The sequence below is a fragment of the Triticum urartu genome, chromosome 4, assembly GCF_003073215.2.
Source record: "Triticum urartu cultivar G1812 chromosome 4, Tu2.1, whole genome shotgun sequence".
NCBI classification, from domain to species: domain Eukaryota; kingdom Viridiplantae; phylum Streptophyta; class Magnoliopsida; order Poales; family Poaceae; genus Triticum; species Triticum urartu.
In genome coordinates, this window is record NC_053025.1 from 463,315,119 (window position 1) to 463,330,053 (window position 14,935).

Consider the following 14,935-nt stretch of genomic DNA (forward strand, 5'->3'; position numbering starts at 1 on the left):
CTACGTGTTGGTTACCGCACCGGACCGCCAATTTCGACTACCGCACGGTTACGCCAAGTTCATCTACGAAATGTGTACATCTACTCCGCCAAGACCCGGACTGACAAGTACCCCAACGTCATGTGTACCACGACCGTCGCCGAAGACCCGGATAGAAAAACGTCAAGTACCTATGACCGAAGAACGCCATGTACCTCTCCGAAAAACGAACATGTACCACTATGTCCGAGGACCTCGAACCCATCAAGTCCGACAACGATTGTGCACAACTACTGACGACGTGCATGTTGCCAAGTACCCTATCCGGATCATCATGTTCCACTACCGTCACCGAGATCGCGAGAACCTCTACCGTCGACCCTAGAGCGTGCGAGAACGTCTACTTCCACTACCGCCATCGCGAGAACGTCTACTTCCCTCTACGAACGAGAATCGTCCCCTTTGCACGCTCCGAAGGTATAACCTCGAGATGACGTCCGTGAACGAATGCTTGCGATGTTTGAGATGCTCGGGTTTTGCACTGTGTCCAAATTGTCACTCGTTTCCTTGTCGCCAACTCGTGGGACACCCGGTAACCGGGATCACCCCACCATCTTTTGCACGCTCCCACCACACTTTCTTTTGCACCGACGTCTCAATGAGTTGTCGGAACCAGAACGTTGCCGTGGTACCGTTCCGTTATCGTTGTCGTGGCACCCCTTTCGTTTCCGCCACGATGACAAATGCTTCATATAATGCTCTTGTCAACATTTTCATAAAACTTGCATAAACTTGCACATGCCATTCTCATCATGATAATAACATTTAAATGGTTAAAATTGTTTTTTGCTTTAAATTACTAATGCATATGGGGATTTACCGGGTTTGTTGTTTGTTATATCTGGCCCCATTTAAATTGTTTAGATGGTATAGATTTGTTATGCTTCACCTCTTGTCATGTTAACCAACCTTTAATATTGTTGAGTACCTAACCGGGAGTGAACTAAATAATTGATGTGGTGTTCCGTCAATATGCAACTCATTGCATATTGAGCTCCACTTAATTTGTAGGATTGTTTGTGCACTTTGCCATGCCATGAATCTTTAAACCGGACATGCATCATACTTGGTTGTGCATCATGTCATGTTTATGTGGTGGATGTTTTACTATGTTGTTTGCTTCTTTCCGGTGTTGCTTCTTCGGGTTAGTCCCGGTAACGTTGCATTTGTGAGGATACGTTGGCTACGTCCGTTTGTCTTCTTCATGGACTCGTTCTTCTTCCTTGCGGGATCTCAGGCAAGATGACCATACCCTCGAAATCACTTCTATCTTTGCTTGCTAGATGCTCGCTCTTTTGCTATGCCTATGTTGCGATACCTACCACTTGCTTATCATGCCTCCCATGTTGTTAAGCCAAGCTTCTAACCCACCTTGTCCTAGCAAACCGTTGTTTGGCTATGTTACCGCTTTGCTCAGCCCCTCTTATAGCATTGTTAGTTGCAGGTGAAGATTGAAGTTTGTTCCTTGTTGGAACATGGAGATGTTGTTCCTTGTTGGAACATGTTTACTTGTTGGGATGTCACAATATCTCTTATTTAATTAATGCATCTATATACTTGGTAAAGGGTGGAAGGCTCGGCCTTATGCCTGGTGTTCTGTTCCACTCTTGCCGCCCTAGTTTCCGTCATATCGGTGTTATGTTCCAGATTTTGCGTTCCTTACGCGGTTGGGTAATAATGGGAACCCCTTGACAGTTCGCCTTGAATAAAACTCTTCCAGCAATGCCCAACTTTGGTTTTACCATTCGCCACCTAGCCTTTTCTTTTCCCTTGGGAGTCACGCTCCTGAGGGTCATCATTATTTTACCCCCCCCCCCCCCGGGCCAGTGCTCCTCTGAGTGTTGGTCCAACCTGTCAGCTACCGGTGGCCACCAGGGGCAACTCTGAGCTGGCCTACCCGTACCTTGGACAATCCGGTGTGCCCTGAGAACGAGATATGTGCAGCTCCTATCGGGATTTGTCGGCACACTCGGGCGGTGTTGCTGGTTTAGTTTTACCATTGTCGAAATGTCTTGTAACCGGGATTCCGAGCCTGATCGGGTCTTCCCGCTAGAAGGAATATCCTTCGTTCACCGTGAGAGCTTGTGATGGGCTAAGTTGGGACACCCTGCAGGGATTTGAACTTTCGAAAGCCGTGCCCGCGGTTATGGGTAGATGGGAATTTGTTAATGTCTGGTTGTAGAAAACCTGAAGTTGACCTTAATTAAAATACATCAACCGCGTGTGTAACCGTGATGGTCTCTTTCCGGCGGAGTCCGGGAAGTGAACACGGTGTTGGAGTTATGCTTGACGTAGGTTGTTCTAGGATCACTTTTTGATCATAGTTGTTCGACCTTGCTTTTGCCTTCTCTTCTCGCTCTCTTTTGAGAATAGGTTAGCCACCATATATGCTAGTCGCTTGCTGCAGCTCCACCTCATACCTTTACCTTACCCATAAGCTTAAATAGTCTTGATCGCGAGGGTGTAAGATTGCTGAGTCCCCGTGACTCGCAGATACTTCCAAAACCAGCTTGCAGGTGCCGTTGAACCGAGCAGGTGACGCAACCAAGCTCAAGGAGGAGCTCGATGAAGATCTTGTCCTTTACGTTGTTTCGTTCTAGTTGATCAGTAGTGGAGCCCAGTTGGGGTCGATCGGGGATCTGTGTAGCTTTTGGGGTAGTCTTCTTTTATTTTGGTTCCGTAGTCGGACCTTGATTGTATTTGGATGATGTAATGCTTTATTCATGTAATTGTGTGAAGTGGCGATTGTAAGCCAACTATGTATCTCTTTCCCTTATGTATTACATGGGTTGTGTGAAGATTACCTCACTTGCGACATTGCTTTCAATGCGGTTATGCCTCTAAGTCGTGCTTCGCCACGTGGGAGATATAGCTGCATCGAGGGCGTTACAGCCCAAATAAAAACAAAAAAAAAGAATGAGAGAAAAAGAGAGAAGGGAAAATGTTACTATCCTTTTTCCACAGTTGTGCTTCAAATTAGCACCATGATCTTCATGATAGAGAGTCTCTTATTTTGTCACTTTCATATACTTGTGGGAATTTTTCATTATAGAACTTGGCTTGTATATTCCAATGATGGGCTTCCTCAAATGCCCTAGGTCTTCGTGAGCAAGCGAGTTGGATGCACACCCACTTAGTTTCTTTGATGATCTTTCATACACTCATAGCTCTAGTGCATCCGTTGCATGGAAATCCCTACTCACTCACATTGATATCTATTGATGGGCATCTCCATAGCCCGTTGATACGCCTAGTTAATGTGAGACTATCTTCTCCCTTTTTGTCTTCTCCACAACCACCATTCTATTCCACCTATAGTGCTATATCCATGGCTCACGCTCATGTATTGCGTGAAGATTGAAAAAGTTTGAGAACATCAAAATTACGAAACAATTGCTTGGCTTGTCATCGGGGTTGTAATTGATTTAAATTTTTTGTGTGATGAAGATAGAGCATAGCCAGACTATATGATTTTGTAGGGATAGCTTTCTTTGGCCATGTTATTTTGAGAAGACATGATTACTTTGTTAGTATGCTTGAAGTATTATTGTTTTTATGTCAATATTAAACTTTTGTCTTGAATCTTATGGATCTGAATATTCTTTCCACAATAAAGAGAATTACATGGATAAATATGTTAGGAAGCATTCCACATCAAAAAAATTGTTTTTATCATTTACCTACTCGAGGACGAGCAGGAAGTAAGCTTGGGGATGCTTGATACGTCTCAAACGTATCTATAATTTTTGATTGTTCCATGCTATTATATTATCAACATTGGATGTTTTATATGCATTTATATGCTATTTTATATAATTTTTGGGACTAACCTATTAACCTAGAGCCCAGTGCCCGTTTCTGTTTTTTTCCTTGTTTTTGAGTTTTACAGAAAATGAATACCAAACAGAGTCCAAACGGAATGAAACCTTCGGGAGAGTTATTTTTGGAACGAAAGCAATCCAGGAGACTTGGAGTAGACGTCAGGGAAGCTTCGAGGAAGCCACGAGGCAGGGAGGCGCGCCCTACCCCCTGGGCGCACCCCCACCCTCGTGGGCCCCTCGTGGCTCCCCTGACCGACTTCTTTCACCTATATATGTCCATATACCCTAAAAACATCAGAGCACTGAATAGAGCGGGAGTTCCGCCGCCAGAAGCCTCCGTAGCCACCGAAAACCAATCTAGACCCGTTCTGGCACCCTGCCGGAGGGGGAATCCCTCACCGGTGGCCATCTTCATCATCCCGGCGCTCTCCATGACGAGGAGGGAGTAGTTCACCCTCGGGGCTGAGGGTATGTACCAATAGCTATGTGTTTGATCTCTCTCTCTCTCGTGTTCTTGAGGTGATACGATCTTGATGTATCGCGAGCTTTGCTATTATAGTTGGATCTTATGATGTTTCTGAAGGAAATATGCCCTAGAGGCAATAATAAAGTTATTATTTATTTCCTTATTTCATGATAAATGTTTATTATTCATGCTAGAATTGTATTAACCGGAAACATAATACATGTGTGAATACATAGACAAACAGAGTGTCACTAGTATGCCTCTACTTGACTAGCTCGTTGATCAAAGATGATTAAGTTTCCTAACCATAGACATGAGTTGTCATTTGATTAACGGGATAACATCATCAGGAGAATGATGTGATTGACTTGACCCATTCTGTTAGCTTAGCACTTGATCGTTTAGTTTGTTGCTATTGCTTTCTTCATGACTTATACATGTTCCTATGACTATGAGATTATGCAACTCCCGTTTACCGGAGGAACACTTTGTGTGCTACCAAACGTCACAACGTAACTGGGTGATTATAAAGGTGCTCTACAGGTGTCTCCAAAGGTACATGTTGGGTTGGCGTATTTCGAGATTAGGATTTGTCGCTCCGATTGTCGGAGAGGTATCTCTGGGCCCTCTCGGTAATGCACATCACTTAAGCCTTGCAAGCAATGCAACTAATGAGTTAGTTGCGAGATGATGTATTATGGAACGAGTAAAGAGACTTGCCGGTAACGAGATTGAACTAGGTATTGAGATACCGACGATTGAATCTCGAGCAAGTAACATACCGATGATAAAGGGAACAACGTATGTTGTTATGCGGTCTGACCGATAAAGATCTTAGTAGAATATGTAGGAGCCAATATGAGCATCCAGGTTCCGCTATTGGTTATTGACCGGAGACGTGTCTCTGTCATGTCCACATTGTTCTCGAACCCGTAGGGTCCGCACGCTTAACGTTACGATGACAGTTTCATTATGAGTTTATATATTTTGATGTACCGAAGGTTGTTCGGAGTCCCGGATGTGATCACGGACATGACGAGGAGTCTCGAAATGGTCGATACATAAATATCAATATATTGGATGGCTATATTCGACACCGGAAGTGTTTCGGGTGATTTCGGAGAAAACCGGAGTGCCGGAAGGGTTACCAGAACCCCCCGGGGAAGTATTGGGCCTTAGTGGGCATGAGGGGAGAGAGAGGGCAGCAGCCCAGGAGGTGGCGCGCCCCCTCCCATGAGGAGTCCGAATTGGACTAGGGGAGGGGGCGCGGCCCCTCTTTCCCTCTCCCTCTCCCTCTCTTTCCTTCCCCCTTCTCTCTTCCTAGTTGGACTAGGAAAGGGGAGTCCTACTCCTACTAGGAGGAGGACTCCCCCCCTCCTTGGCGCGCCCCAAGGGCCGGCCGACCTCCCCCTTGCTCCTTTATATACGGGGGCAGGGGGCACCTCTAGACACACAAGTTGATCTTCGTGATCGTTCTCTTAGCCGTGTGCGGTGCCCCCCTCCACCATAATCCTCGATAATATTGTAGCGGTGCTTAGGCGAAGCCCTGCGATAGTAGAACATCAAGATCATCACCACGCCATCGTGTTGACGGAACTCTTCCCCGACACTTTGTTGGATCGGAGTCTGGGGATCATCATCGAGCTGAACGTGTGCTAGAACTCGGAGGTGTCGTAGTTTCGGTGCTTGATCGGTCGGGCCGTGAAGATGTACGACTACATCAACCGCGTTGTCATAACGCTTCCGCTTTCGGTCTACGAGGGTACGTGGACAATACTCTCCCCTCTCGTTGCTATGCATCACCATGATCTTGCGTGTGCGTAGGAATTTTTTTGAAATTACTACGTTCCCCAACAGTTTCTCCCCCTCTACTCTCTTGTAATGGATTGAGTTTTCCCTTTGAAGTTATTTTATCGGATTGAGTCTTTAAGGATTTGAGAACACTTGATGTATGTCTTGCATGTGCTTATCTGTGATGACAATGGGATATCACGTGATCCACTTGATGTATGTTTTGGTGATCAACTTGCGAGTTTCGTGACCTCGTGAACTTATGCATAGGGGTTGGCACACGTTTTCGTCTTGACTCTCCGGTAGAAACTTTGGGGCACTCTTTGAAGTACTTTGTGTTGGTTGAATAGATGAATCTGAGATTGTTTGATGCATATCGCATAATCATACCCACGGATACTTGAGGTGACATTGGAGTATCTAGGTGACATTAGGGTTTTGGTTGATATGTGTCTTAAGGTGTTATTCTAGTACGAACTCTTGAATAGATCGATCCGAAAGAATAACTTTGAGGTGGTTTCGTACCCTACAATAGTCTCTTCGTTTGTTCTTCGCTATTAGTGACTTTGGAGTGACTCTTTGTTGCATGTTCAGGGATAGTTATATGATCCAATTATGTTACTATTGTTGAGAGAACTTGCACTAGTGAAAGTATGAACCTTAGGCCTTGTTTCCTAGCATTGCAATACCATTTGTGCTCACTTTTACCACTTGCTACGTTGCTGTTTTTATATTTTCATATTACAAAAAGCATTATCTACCATCCATATTGCACTTGTATCACCATCTCTTCGCCAAACTAGTGCACCTATTCAATTTACCATTGTATTGGGTGTGTTGGGGACACAAGAGACTCTTTGTTATTTGGTTGCAGGGTTGCTTGAGAGAGACCATCTTCATCCTATGCCTCCCACGGATTGATAGATCATCCACTTGAGGGAAATTTGTTGCTGTCCTACAAACCTCTGCACTTGGAGGCCCAACGACGTCTACAAGAAGAAGGTTGTGTAGTAGACATCAAGAACCTCCTATCACTATCCACTGAACAAAATGCCAGCAGCTTCTCACACACAGCTAGGTGCTCACATCTAGAAGCAAATTCGGTAGCAAGGCCTCTCCATTCTGAGCAGAAAATGGTGGCAGGTGCCTACAACAAAATAAATAGGCCTCTTCAGTCAAATTCCTAATTTTCCTGCCTGAACCTAACCCTAACCCTAGCTGCATCACCAAGGGGGCAAACCTAACTGGTGACGGAGTCGCCGTCAAACGAGGAGCTCGATAGATCATCCCAGGAGACCATGAGGGCGAGCTGGACTGCGGCTGAAAGCTTGCTGGCGGCGGCGAGCTAGGAGCGGGGAGCTGGAGATGGGGAACACAGCAGGGAAGCAATGGGCGGGCGCGAAGGGGATTTGAGATAGATTTGATTCAGGTGCCCCTATAGTGTGAGTTAATTAGACAAAACGACAGGGTGTTTTTTGCTAAAGTGCAGGCTACGACCGATCCGGTCACCTGGCTGCCAATTGTCGCGTTGTGATAGACCAGGGACCAAATCAACACATTCGGTGCAAGCTGGTGTATGGTGGAGTTGCATTTTACAAATTTCGGGCTAAATCATCGCATTGCACTGGGGCAGGGTGAAATTGCATTTTACAAGTTTCGAAGTAAATCATCACATTCCATGCAAGTTGAGTTACCTAGGGTGCTTTTAACTCTTCCATAATCTGAACTAGCGTGAGAGCATCTCCGGCCGTTGAGCCCCCAGAAGGTATTTTTTCGCCGCTTGGAGGCTGCCGGCGAAAATTTTGGCCTGTGAGTGAAAATGTTTTCAGCCGTGTTCATCCCCAAGCCGTGCCCAGGCCGCGCCCGCCTCAGCCACGGCCGGCCCGGCCTCGCCGCCGAGCTCGCTCCTCCGCACGAGGGTTCGCTGGCCACCTCCGTCCCTATGAGTACAAGTACTCGTGCCCAGCTAGCTAGCTAGCAGAGCATAGCCAATCGATTCAGCTGTGTACGCGCTTGCTAGCTAGCTAGCTTGGCTCGTTTGAGCACAGGCGGCCAGCCACACCGGCGGCGTCCACGCGAACGGTCGGTCAGCTCAAGCATGCTCCGACCGTGCCTCTTCGCTCCTCCATCGCACGCCCTGCATCTTCGGCCCCGACGTCAACGCGCTCGCTTCGCTGTGGTCGCTTCGTCCTGCGCCTGCATTGGACCCGACTCCGCACAGGTCTGCGCCGCCCCGCTTGGCCTCCGCTCCTGCGCCGGCCGGCTCCGCCCGCGCCTCGGCCGTCTTCGCACTGGCCTGGCCTCCGCCCGAGCCCTCGGCGCCCAGCCACGCCATCTCGCGCGCCCACGTCCGGCCCTGCTCCCGAGCCGGCTGCTGCTCCGAGGTGGCAGGAGCCTCCGTCGACGCGCCCGCCTCATCCCGGACCGGCTGCGCCCCGGTCCTTCGTCGTCGGGTCCCCCGCACCTCCCGCTACCCGGCCCCGTGCCGCGTTGCCTCGCACGCGGCCCCGCTCGTCCTCGCCCGAGCTCGCCCTGCCGCTGGCTTGCCAGCCGCCTCCCCGGACAGCTACGAAGCGCTAGAGAGGGATTTGGGGCTGGCCTTCGCCTCGAGCACGCCGGACGCCGACCACGCGCGTCTGAGCTGGACGCCGCTCCGCCCCGCGCCGACGCGCTCCGCGCTCGAGAGAGAGAGAGAGGAGCAGGCGAGAGGAGAAAGGTTGTGGGAGGCCGACGGTGGGCCAACCGCAAGAAGAAGGCATCGCCGGCACGCCCAGCTGCTCCCCGGGGGCTGGGTTTGGGATGGGACTGGCGGCGTCAATTTTCTCTAAATGCCGCGAAAAGCGAGGCTTTGGGGACGTGAGTAGGGGATATTTTATTGCCGGCGTCAAAAAAGTGGCTTTGAGGGCGTCTTGGGGCTGCTGGAGATGCTGTGACGCATTGAAAACAAGGGGCAGATGAACCACACCACGTAGCGGCGGATACCCTGTCCCGTGTCCTTGTTACATGCGGAAACTTCAAAGGTTGTCGTTATCTCACTTTTCTACTCAAAAAGCAGACTCTGATATTTGCGGTGTGGCTCCCACATAAACGCAGGGCATGCCTTTCGCTTTTATAGGTGATTAAATGGCTGATTGGCCGATCCGTTGCCACGCTGTCCGTCTTTTAGCCGGCGAAAGCAGCACAAGGTGGCAATATCAAAACCCACAAACAAACACAGTAGCTCCAGGAGATGCAGCAGATGCATGTATACGTACGCAGGGCTTTCCTTTGCCGAGAGCAAAGCGCCAAGCCTACTTGCTCCAGAATTAGTACCTGTTTTCTAGAAAAAGGGCCGAACTGCTCCAAAAGTTGCACTACTAGCTACCACTATCAGCTCAATTTCTTACCAAAAGTATCCTATCTGCAAGATTCTGTGTTCATGCATGTAGCATTGCGCTTCTAGATTCCTCAAGGAGCCACTCAGGAGTAGCTCGTGATTTTCAACTACATTGGCAGCACATTTTGAAAGAAAAAGGCACACACACACAAATAGCTGAGGCAAGCTAAAAATATCTCATGATCTTCTTAGCATTGGCAGGATACAACACAGGCGATGGCCACAGCTCACAAGTAACTAGTAGGCACAAAACTAAGAACATAACAGAAGAGCAAAGATAAACTGTTCAACATTATTTGATGGCAACGTGCTGCTGGCTGCGACTACTAGTGATGCAGGCGTGCTTGGTCTACTGGGGGTTGGGTGGCCTGGAGTTGGCAGCAGAGACCCTGGAGCCCCATTCCAGAAGCTCTTTGCTGGTGTCGTCCTTGTGCGCGATCACCTCGATGAAGCACAGAGAGTCCTTCTTCTCCCCCAGCGCCGTCTCTATCGCCGCCGTCAGCTCCTCCTCGCACTTCACCTGCGCAACACAAAAGCATGCATCAGCAGCAGTTCCGCAAGCTCGCCTCCACCTTCTGATGCTTACATTGGCCTATGCAATGGACAAAAGAATGCAGTGCTTACCTTGGCAGTCCAGCATTTGCCCTCCCCGTTGTGGATGGCCTCCACAAGGGCGGTGTAGTTCCAGTTCTTGATGACATTGTAAGGCCCGTCGTGGATCTCCACCTCGATCGTGTACCCGCCATTGTTGATCAGGAAGATTATGCTGTTCTGTTCGCACCGCAGCATAGTTGACACATCCTGTGCTGTCACCTGCAGACAACGGAATTCCCCGGACGTCAGCACGCAGTGCAAACAGATTGCAGCACGCGGCAGCAGAGATCATCAGATCGAGGGATATCTCACCTGGAAGCTCCCATCACCAATGCAGGCTATGACACGCTTGTCACTCGCCCCTTGCGCGTACCCGAGCAATGCACCCACTGACCATCCAATCGAGCCATACTGCATTTGGAATTCATACCTGCGTGCAAACAACCAACCAACCCTGCTTAATTAGCACAAGACAAGACAAACAAGGAGGAAGTATGCACCATCACAAGATTGTAAGTAGAATCAGGAAAGCTCACCCGCAGCCCTCGGGCAGCTTGAGCTTCTGGCAGTTGAACCAGGAGTCACCGGTCTCAGCGAGCACTGCACTGTCACCCGTCAGCATGTCCTGGATGTGCTTGAAGAGCACATTGACACGCAGCGGCTCGTTCGCCTCGCCCTTCAGCGGATGGCCCTCAGGCACGAAGATCCTCTTGTAGTTCTCGTAGGCGGTGGTGTTCTTCTGAACCCGCTTGGCCAATGCAGACAGGTACTCCTTCATCATGACGCAGCCGAATGCCGGGCCGTTCCCGACGATGACACGCTCAGGCTGCACGATGATGGCCTTGTCCTTCTTGAGCAGGAACGAGTAGCCAACAGAGCTGTAGTCGTTGAAGATGGGGCCTGCGAAGAGGTAGGCGTCGGCCGACTCGACGATCTCGGCGCAGAAGGCCGTGCTGACGGCGCCCCAGTAGGTGCCGAGGAAGTGGGGGTGCGTCTCTGGCACAAAGCCCTTGGCCGATGGCATTATAGCATAGGCATAGCCACTGGCGTCCACAAGGTCGACGAAGGCCTTCCCCGCCTTGGCCACGCGCAGTTTGGGGCCGGCGACAAGCACTGGCTTCACCGCCTTGTTCAGGAACTCGACGGTTGCCTCCACTGCAGCCTCGAGCCCCATCTTGTTGCTCATCCTGTAATTTTTCACAACACAGTTCAGTTCATCAGATGGCTTCAAATACAATCATATTACAACAGTACTCTGTTAAGTGCATCGGTCACTTCAGATACAGATAACACCAAAATTCACGATCTGAAATTCTCAACGCTAATGATTCAACTGGGCACATTTTTGTGGTGATAAAATCTTAAGCTCCCAGCACGGAGTAGAAAATTGGGGGGAAACGTTCCATGATCCAAGATAAAGTGTTGGCACAATAATCGGGAAACAAGCCTCTGATCAGATTCAAAGCACTACGTACACGGAAACGAAGACTTGGGATAAGAACAGAGTAGGGGCAGTTGGTACCTGGGGGCGAGGAAGAAAGGGACTGGGTCACGGGTGAAGGTGGGGTGAGGTAGCCCGGGGAGGTTGCAGCTGATGCTGAGGTACACCGGCTTGCTCTCCCTGAGTGCCGTGGCGATGGCCGTGTCGATCTGCTCGTGCGCGTCGTCCAGGTTGGTCACCACCGCCTGAATCGACAAACAAACAGCAGAACAGCGAGATCTCGTCAACAAATTAGAGGGAGGAATCGAATGAGGAAGGGGCAATGCATGTTGAGGAAACGCGCGTGCGTAGGTACCTGGTGGCAGGTGACGGTCTGGAAGCAGCGCAGCTCCTGCGAGAAGTCCGGGATGCCGATGGTGTGGTGGAGGATGCGGTTGGTGCCGTAGTCGTTGGAGTTGGGCCCGCCGGCGATGCAGATGACGGGCAGGTTCTCGCTGTAGGCGCCGGCGATGGCGTTGAGCACGCTGAGGCCGCCGACGGTGAAGGTGACCGCGCAGGCGCCGACGCCGCGGGCCCGCGCGTAGCCGTCGGCCGCGTAGCCAGCGTTGAGCTCGTTGCAGCAGCCGACGAGGCGCAGCCCGGGCTCGTCGACGAGGTGGTCGAGCAGCGTGAGGTTGAAGTCCCCGGGCACGGCGAAGACGTCGCTGACGCCGACCTGCACGAGGCGGCGCGCCAGGTGGCGCCCCAGCGACGCCTCGCCTGCGGAGACCACGGGGTGGGAGGACATGATCGGGCACCCCGGCGCGGACGCCGGGCAGCCGACCGCGCCGTTCACCGCCGCCGGCGACGGCCCGTCGACGGAGCCGATGTGGGTGTCCATCGCTGTCGATCGATCGATCGATCCGGGTGGCACACTGGTGGAGTGGGAGCGGCGGCAGAGGGAGGGGACGTGGGGTTTTGGGGAATATTCTACACCTTGGTGGGGATTTTGCTAAGCTGTTCCGTTGACGTGTGCTGGTTTGGTGGTCTTCTGGGAGGGGAAGACGTCCTCCATTTATACCTGGGCTTGGCTTGGCTTGCAGACGGGATGGGGATCGGGGGTTTCGTGGGAAGACGGGGGTGCTCGTGCAAAACTCGCCTGCTTTTCTTCGGCGAAAGGAAAACCACGGGCGGCGGTGGGGACTGGCCCGGTGCGCAGCGCACCCATCCCGGGTACTGCCCGGTGGGGCCGCGCGTCGCGTAGGTGCACGTGTCAGTGGCACGAGGCTAGAATGTGTTCATTAGATTCGCCGCGGGCAATGAATGCTCTTTCGTTTTTGGTGGCGAGATCTTCCCTTCCTTCCCTGGGGGCCGGGGCTGGGGCTGGGCGTGGGACAGCGGTTTTGGTTTGCTGCGCAAGTCGCGGTTTTGGGTCTTGTTTGCTGCGCAAGGTGGACAGGCAGACACTACGTTCAAAAGAAGAAAAAAAGGTGGACAGGCACACACGGGTCGGACTCGATTCCGTCCGGAACCTGCCGACCTGCCCTGCCTGGTCGGGTGTGCAACGCGGCCGCGGAGGCGAGACCAACTCGTGCACGGACGATGGTGAATCGCACCGCACTGTCATGCTTGAATGCCGAGAGGTGGAGGTCGCCGTACGTCAATGACCTCCGAAAGATACAGTAAACCCAGACACAGACACCCGTGTGTCACTAACATTCTGGACCCAGTCATCGACAAGTCACCAGCCAACCATGCAAGCCACGTCGACGCGAGGTACCTGAATGGTTGGCGTCAACAAATTAAACACTAGTTTTATTACGTATTTGTTTATGCCGAAATCATAATTATTTTGAAGCGCACACACCCTAGGCGACGTTCATGTCTGTTCACAATGTAAGATGAATGCAAGGGTTACAAAAAATTGCAATGGAAATGCAGCTCAGTCAGTTTGTCCAACTATGGGAGCGGCTATAGATGGTGACTCCTACGAACAATAAAGACAAGATCCATTGGACCCTAACTGCTAATCGGGTCTACTCGGCCGCCTTTGCTTATGATGCCCAATTTGTGGCAAGAATTGATAGCCGAAATTGCTCCACACACGATGCTTTTGCCCGATCTATGCACGACTTGGAAATCCAGCGGCCGGTACCCTGCTCATTCATGCGCATGTCCGGCTGGATGTATGTGTTGTCTGTAAATCGTCTGAATTTTGTCGTCCGCGTATCACTGCTGATCGATAGCCATAGACTGGCCAAGGTGCGGAGGGGCAAGATGGAGAGGAACGTAAAATTTTACTTATGGTTGTTTCTCCAAAACAGAAATTGGACGGCGGATCGACTACGAGTAAGGGGATTGCCGCACAACCACTTTTGTTGTCTTTGTGACCAAGAACAGGAGACGCCCGGTCACATCACCTTGACCTGCTGCTTTACGAAAGAAGTCTGGATGCAGTTCCAACAATCTAATGACAGGATTGGTGTAGTGGCTTCTTCGACAACATCCATTGAAGAATGGTGGTCTAGGTTGTGCACAGGCGGCAGGACCAAGGAAAAGGTCAGGGAGGAGATCACCCTCCTTGCAACTTACATTGCGTGGAATATTTGGAAAAGAAAGAAACCGCGGGGTTTTTCAGCACAAAGAGTTGTCGCGATCGCGCTTGCTAGACTGATTAGAGATGAGATCAAGATGTTCTACGAGGCCACCAGGGCGGTGGCTGCCAGGGGCACGTAGACGTAGGCTGGGATCTTTCTCTTTCAGGTTCTTGTACATGAGTTTCTCGCTGCCCGTTGGGTTTCCCCCTTGGCTTAACTGAGTTTTTCTAAAACTTCTATTTTTTAATGTAAAAGTAGAACTCGTGTTGTTCAAGTCAAAAAATAAATAAATCATAAACACACCTTTTAACTTTTTTGAAAAAAATAAAGAGTTCCATGAAGGACGGGAGCAAAACTAAAATCCTCACTCTCTCGGGCACGTGTTGTCATTTCTGTTTGCAAGTAGAGAACATAAGAAGTACCTCGGCGGGATCAAATACATGACAAATTGTCAGACATTGTGATGGTCCAGAGGCATTTGGGGCAATGTGTGGAAGAGTGTGCGTTATCAATGTGAAATGGATCCAAAGGAACCCCCTCGACGACTAGTAGCCTGTGCATGCTGTTTTCAATTCACAGAAAAAAGAAGAAATAATTTCGGGTAAACCTCGTGCAACTATACATGCGCAAGTTAAGCTATGAGATATGCCCCTCGTCAAGTGATGTGGCACTAACTTGGCATGTACAACATGCTTTTGCCCTAGCTACGTGTTAGGATAATGTTGGTGTTAATTAGATCCATTAGCAAGAAGGTTGGAGCCCACTCCCGGAAAAGAAAACAAGAAGATAGGAAGAGGACTGGACAGTGGAGCCGCTGCAGAGAAAGCAACG

At 50.3% G+C, this 14,935-nt stretch overlaps 1 protein-coding gene across 1 annotated transcript; it reads right to left on the minus strand.

Annotated features, from left to right (window-relative positions):
- Positions 1-9,650: 9,650 nt before the first annotated feature.
- LOC125552069 (pyruvate decarboxylase 2) lies at positions 9,651-12,563 on the minus strand. The gene is made up of 6 exons (XM_048715534.1): positions 11,884-12,563; positions 11,610-11,773; positions 10,624-11,274; positions 10,400-10,517; positions 10,118-10,306; positions 9,651-10,013 (listed from the first exon to the last, which is right to left on the minus strand). Exons 1-6 carry the CDS (start codon positions 12,406-12,408, stop codon positions 9,843-9,845), a joined length of 1,818 nt encoding a protein of 605 aa, XP_048571491.1. The 5' UTR covers positions 12,409-12,563; the 3' UTR covers positions 9,651-9,842.
- Between the last annotated feature and the right edge of the window lie 2,372 nt (positions 12,564-14,935).

Bases quoted from the DNA above. Each gene is read 5' to 3' on its own strand.
- LOC125552069 (XM_048715534.1), bottom strand. From the start codon at position 12,408: ATGGACACCCACATCGGCTCCGTCGACGGGCCGTCGCCGGCGGCGGTG. The intron at 11,275-11,609 runs GTACCAACTGCC...GAAAAATTACAG, and splicing joins CCTTTCTTCCTCGCCCCCAG to GATGAGCAACAAGATGGGGC. The intron at 10,014-10,117 runs GTAAGCACTGCA...TGTGTTGCGCAG, and splicing joins GCAAATGCTGGACTGCCAAG to GTGAAGTGCGAGGAGGAGCT.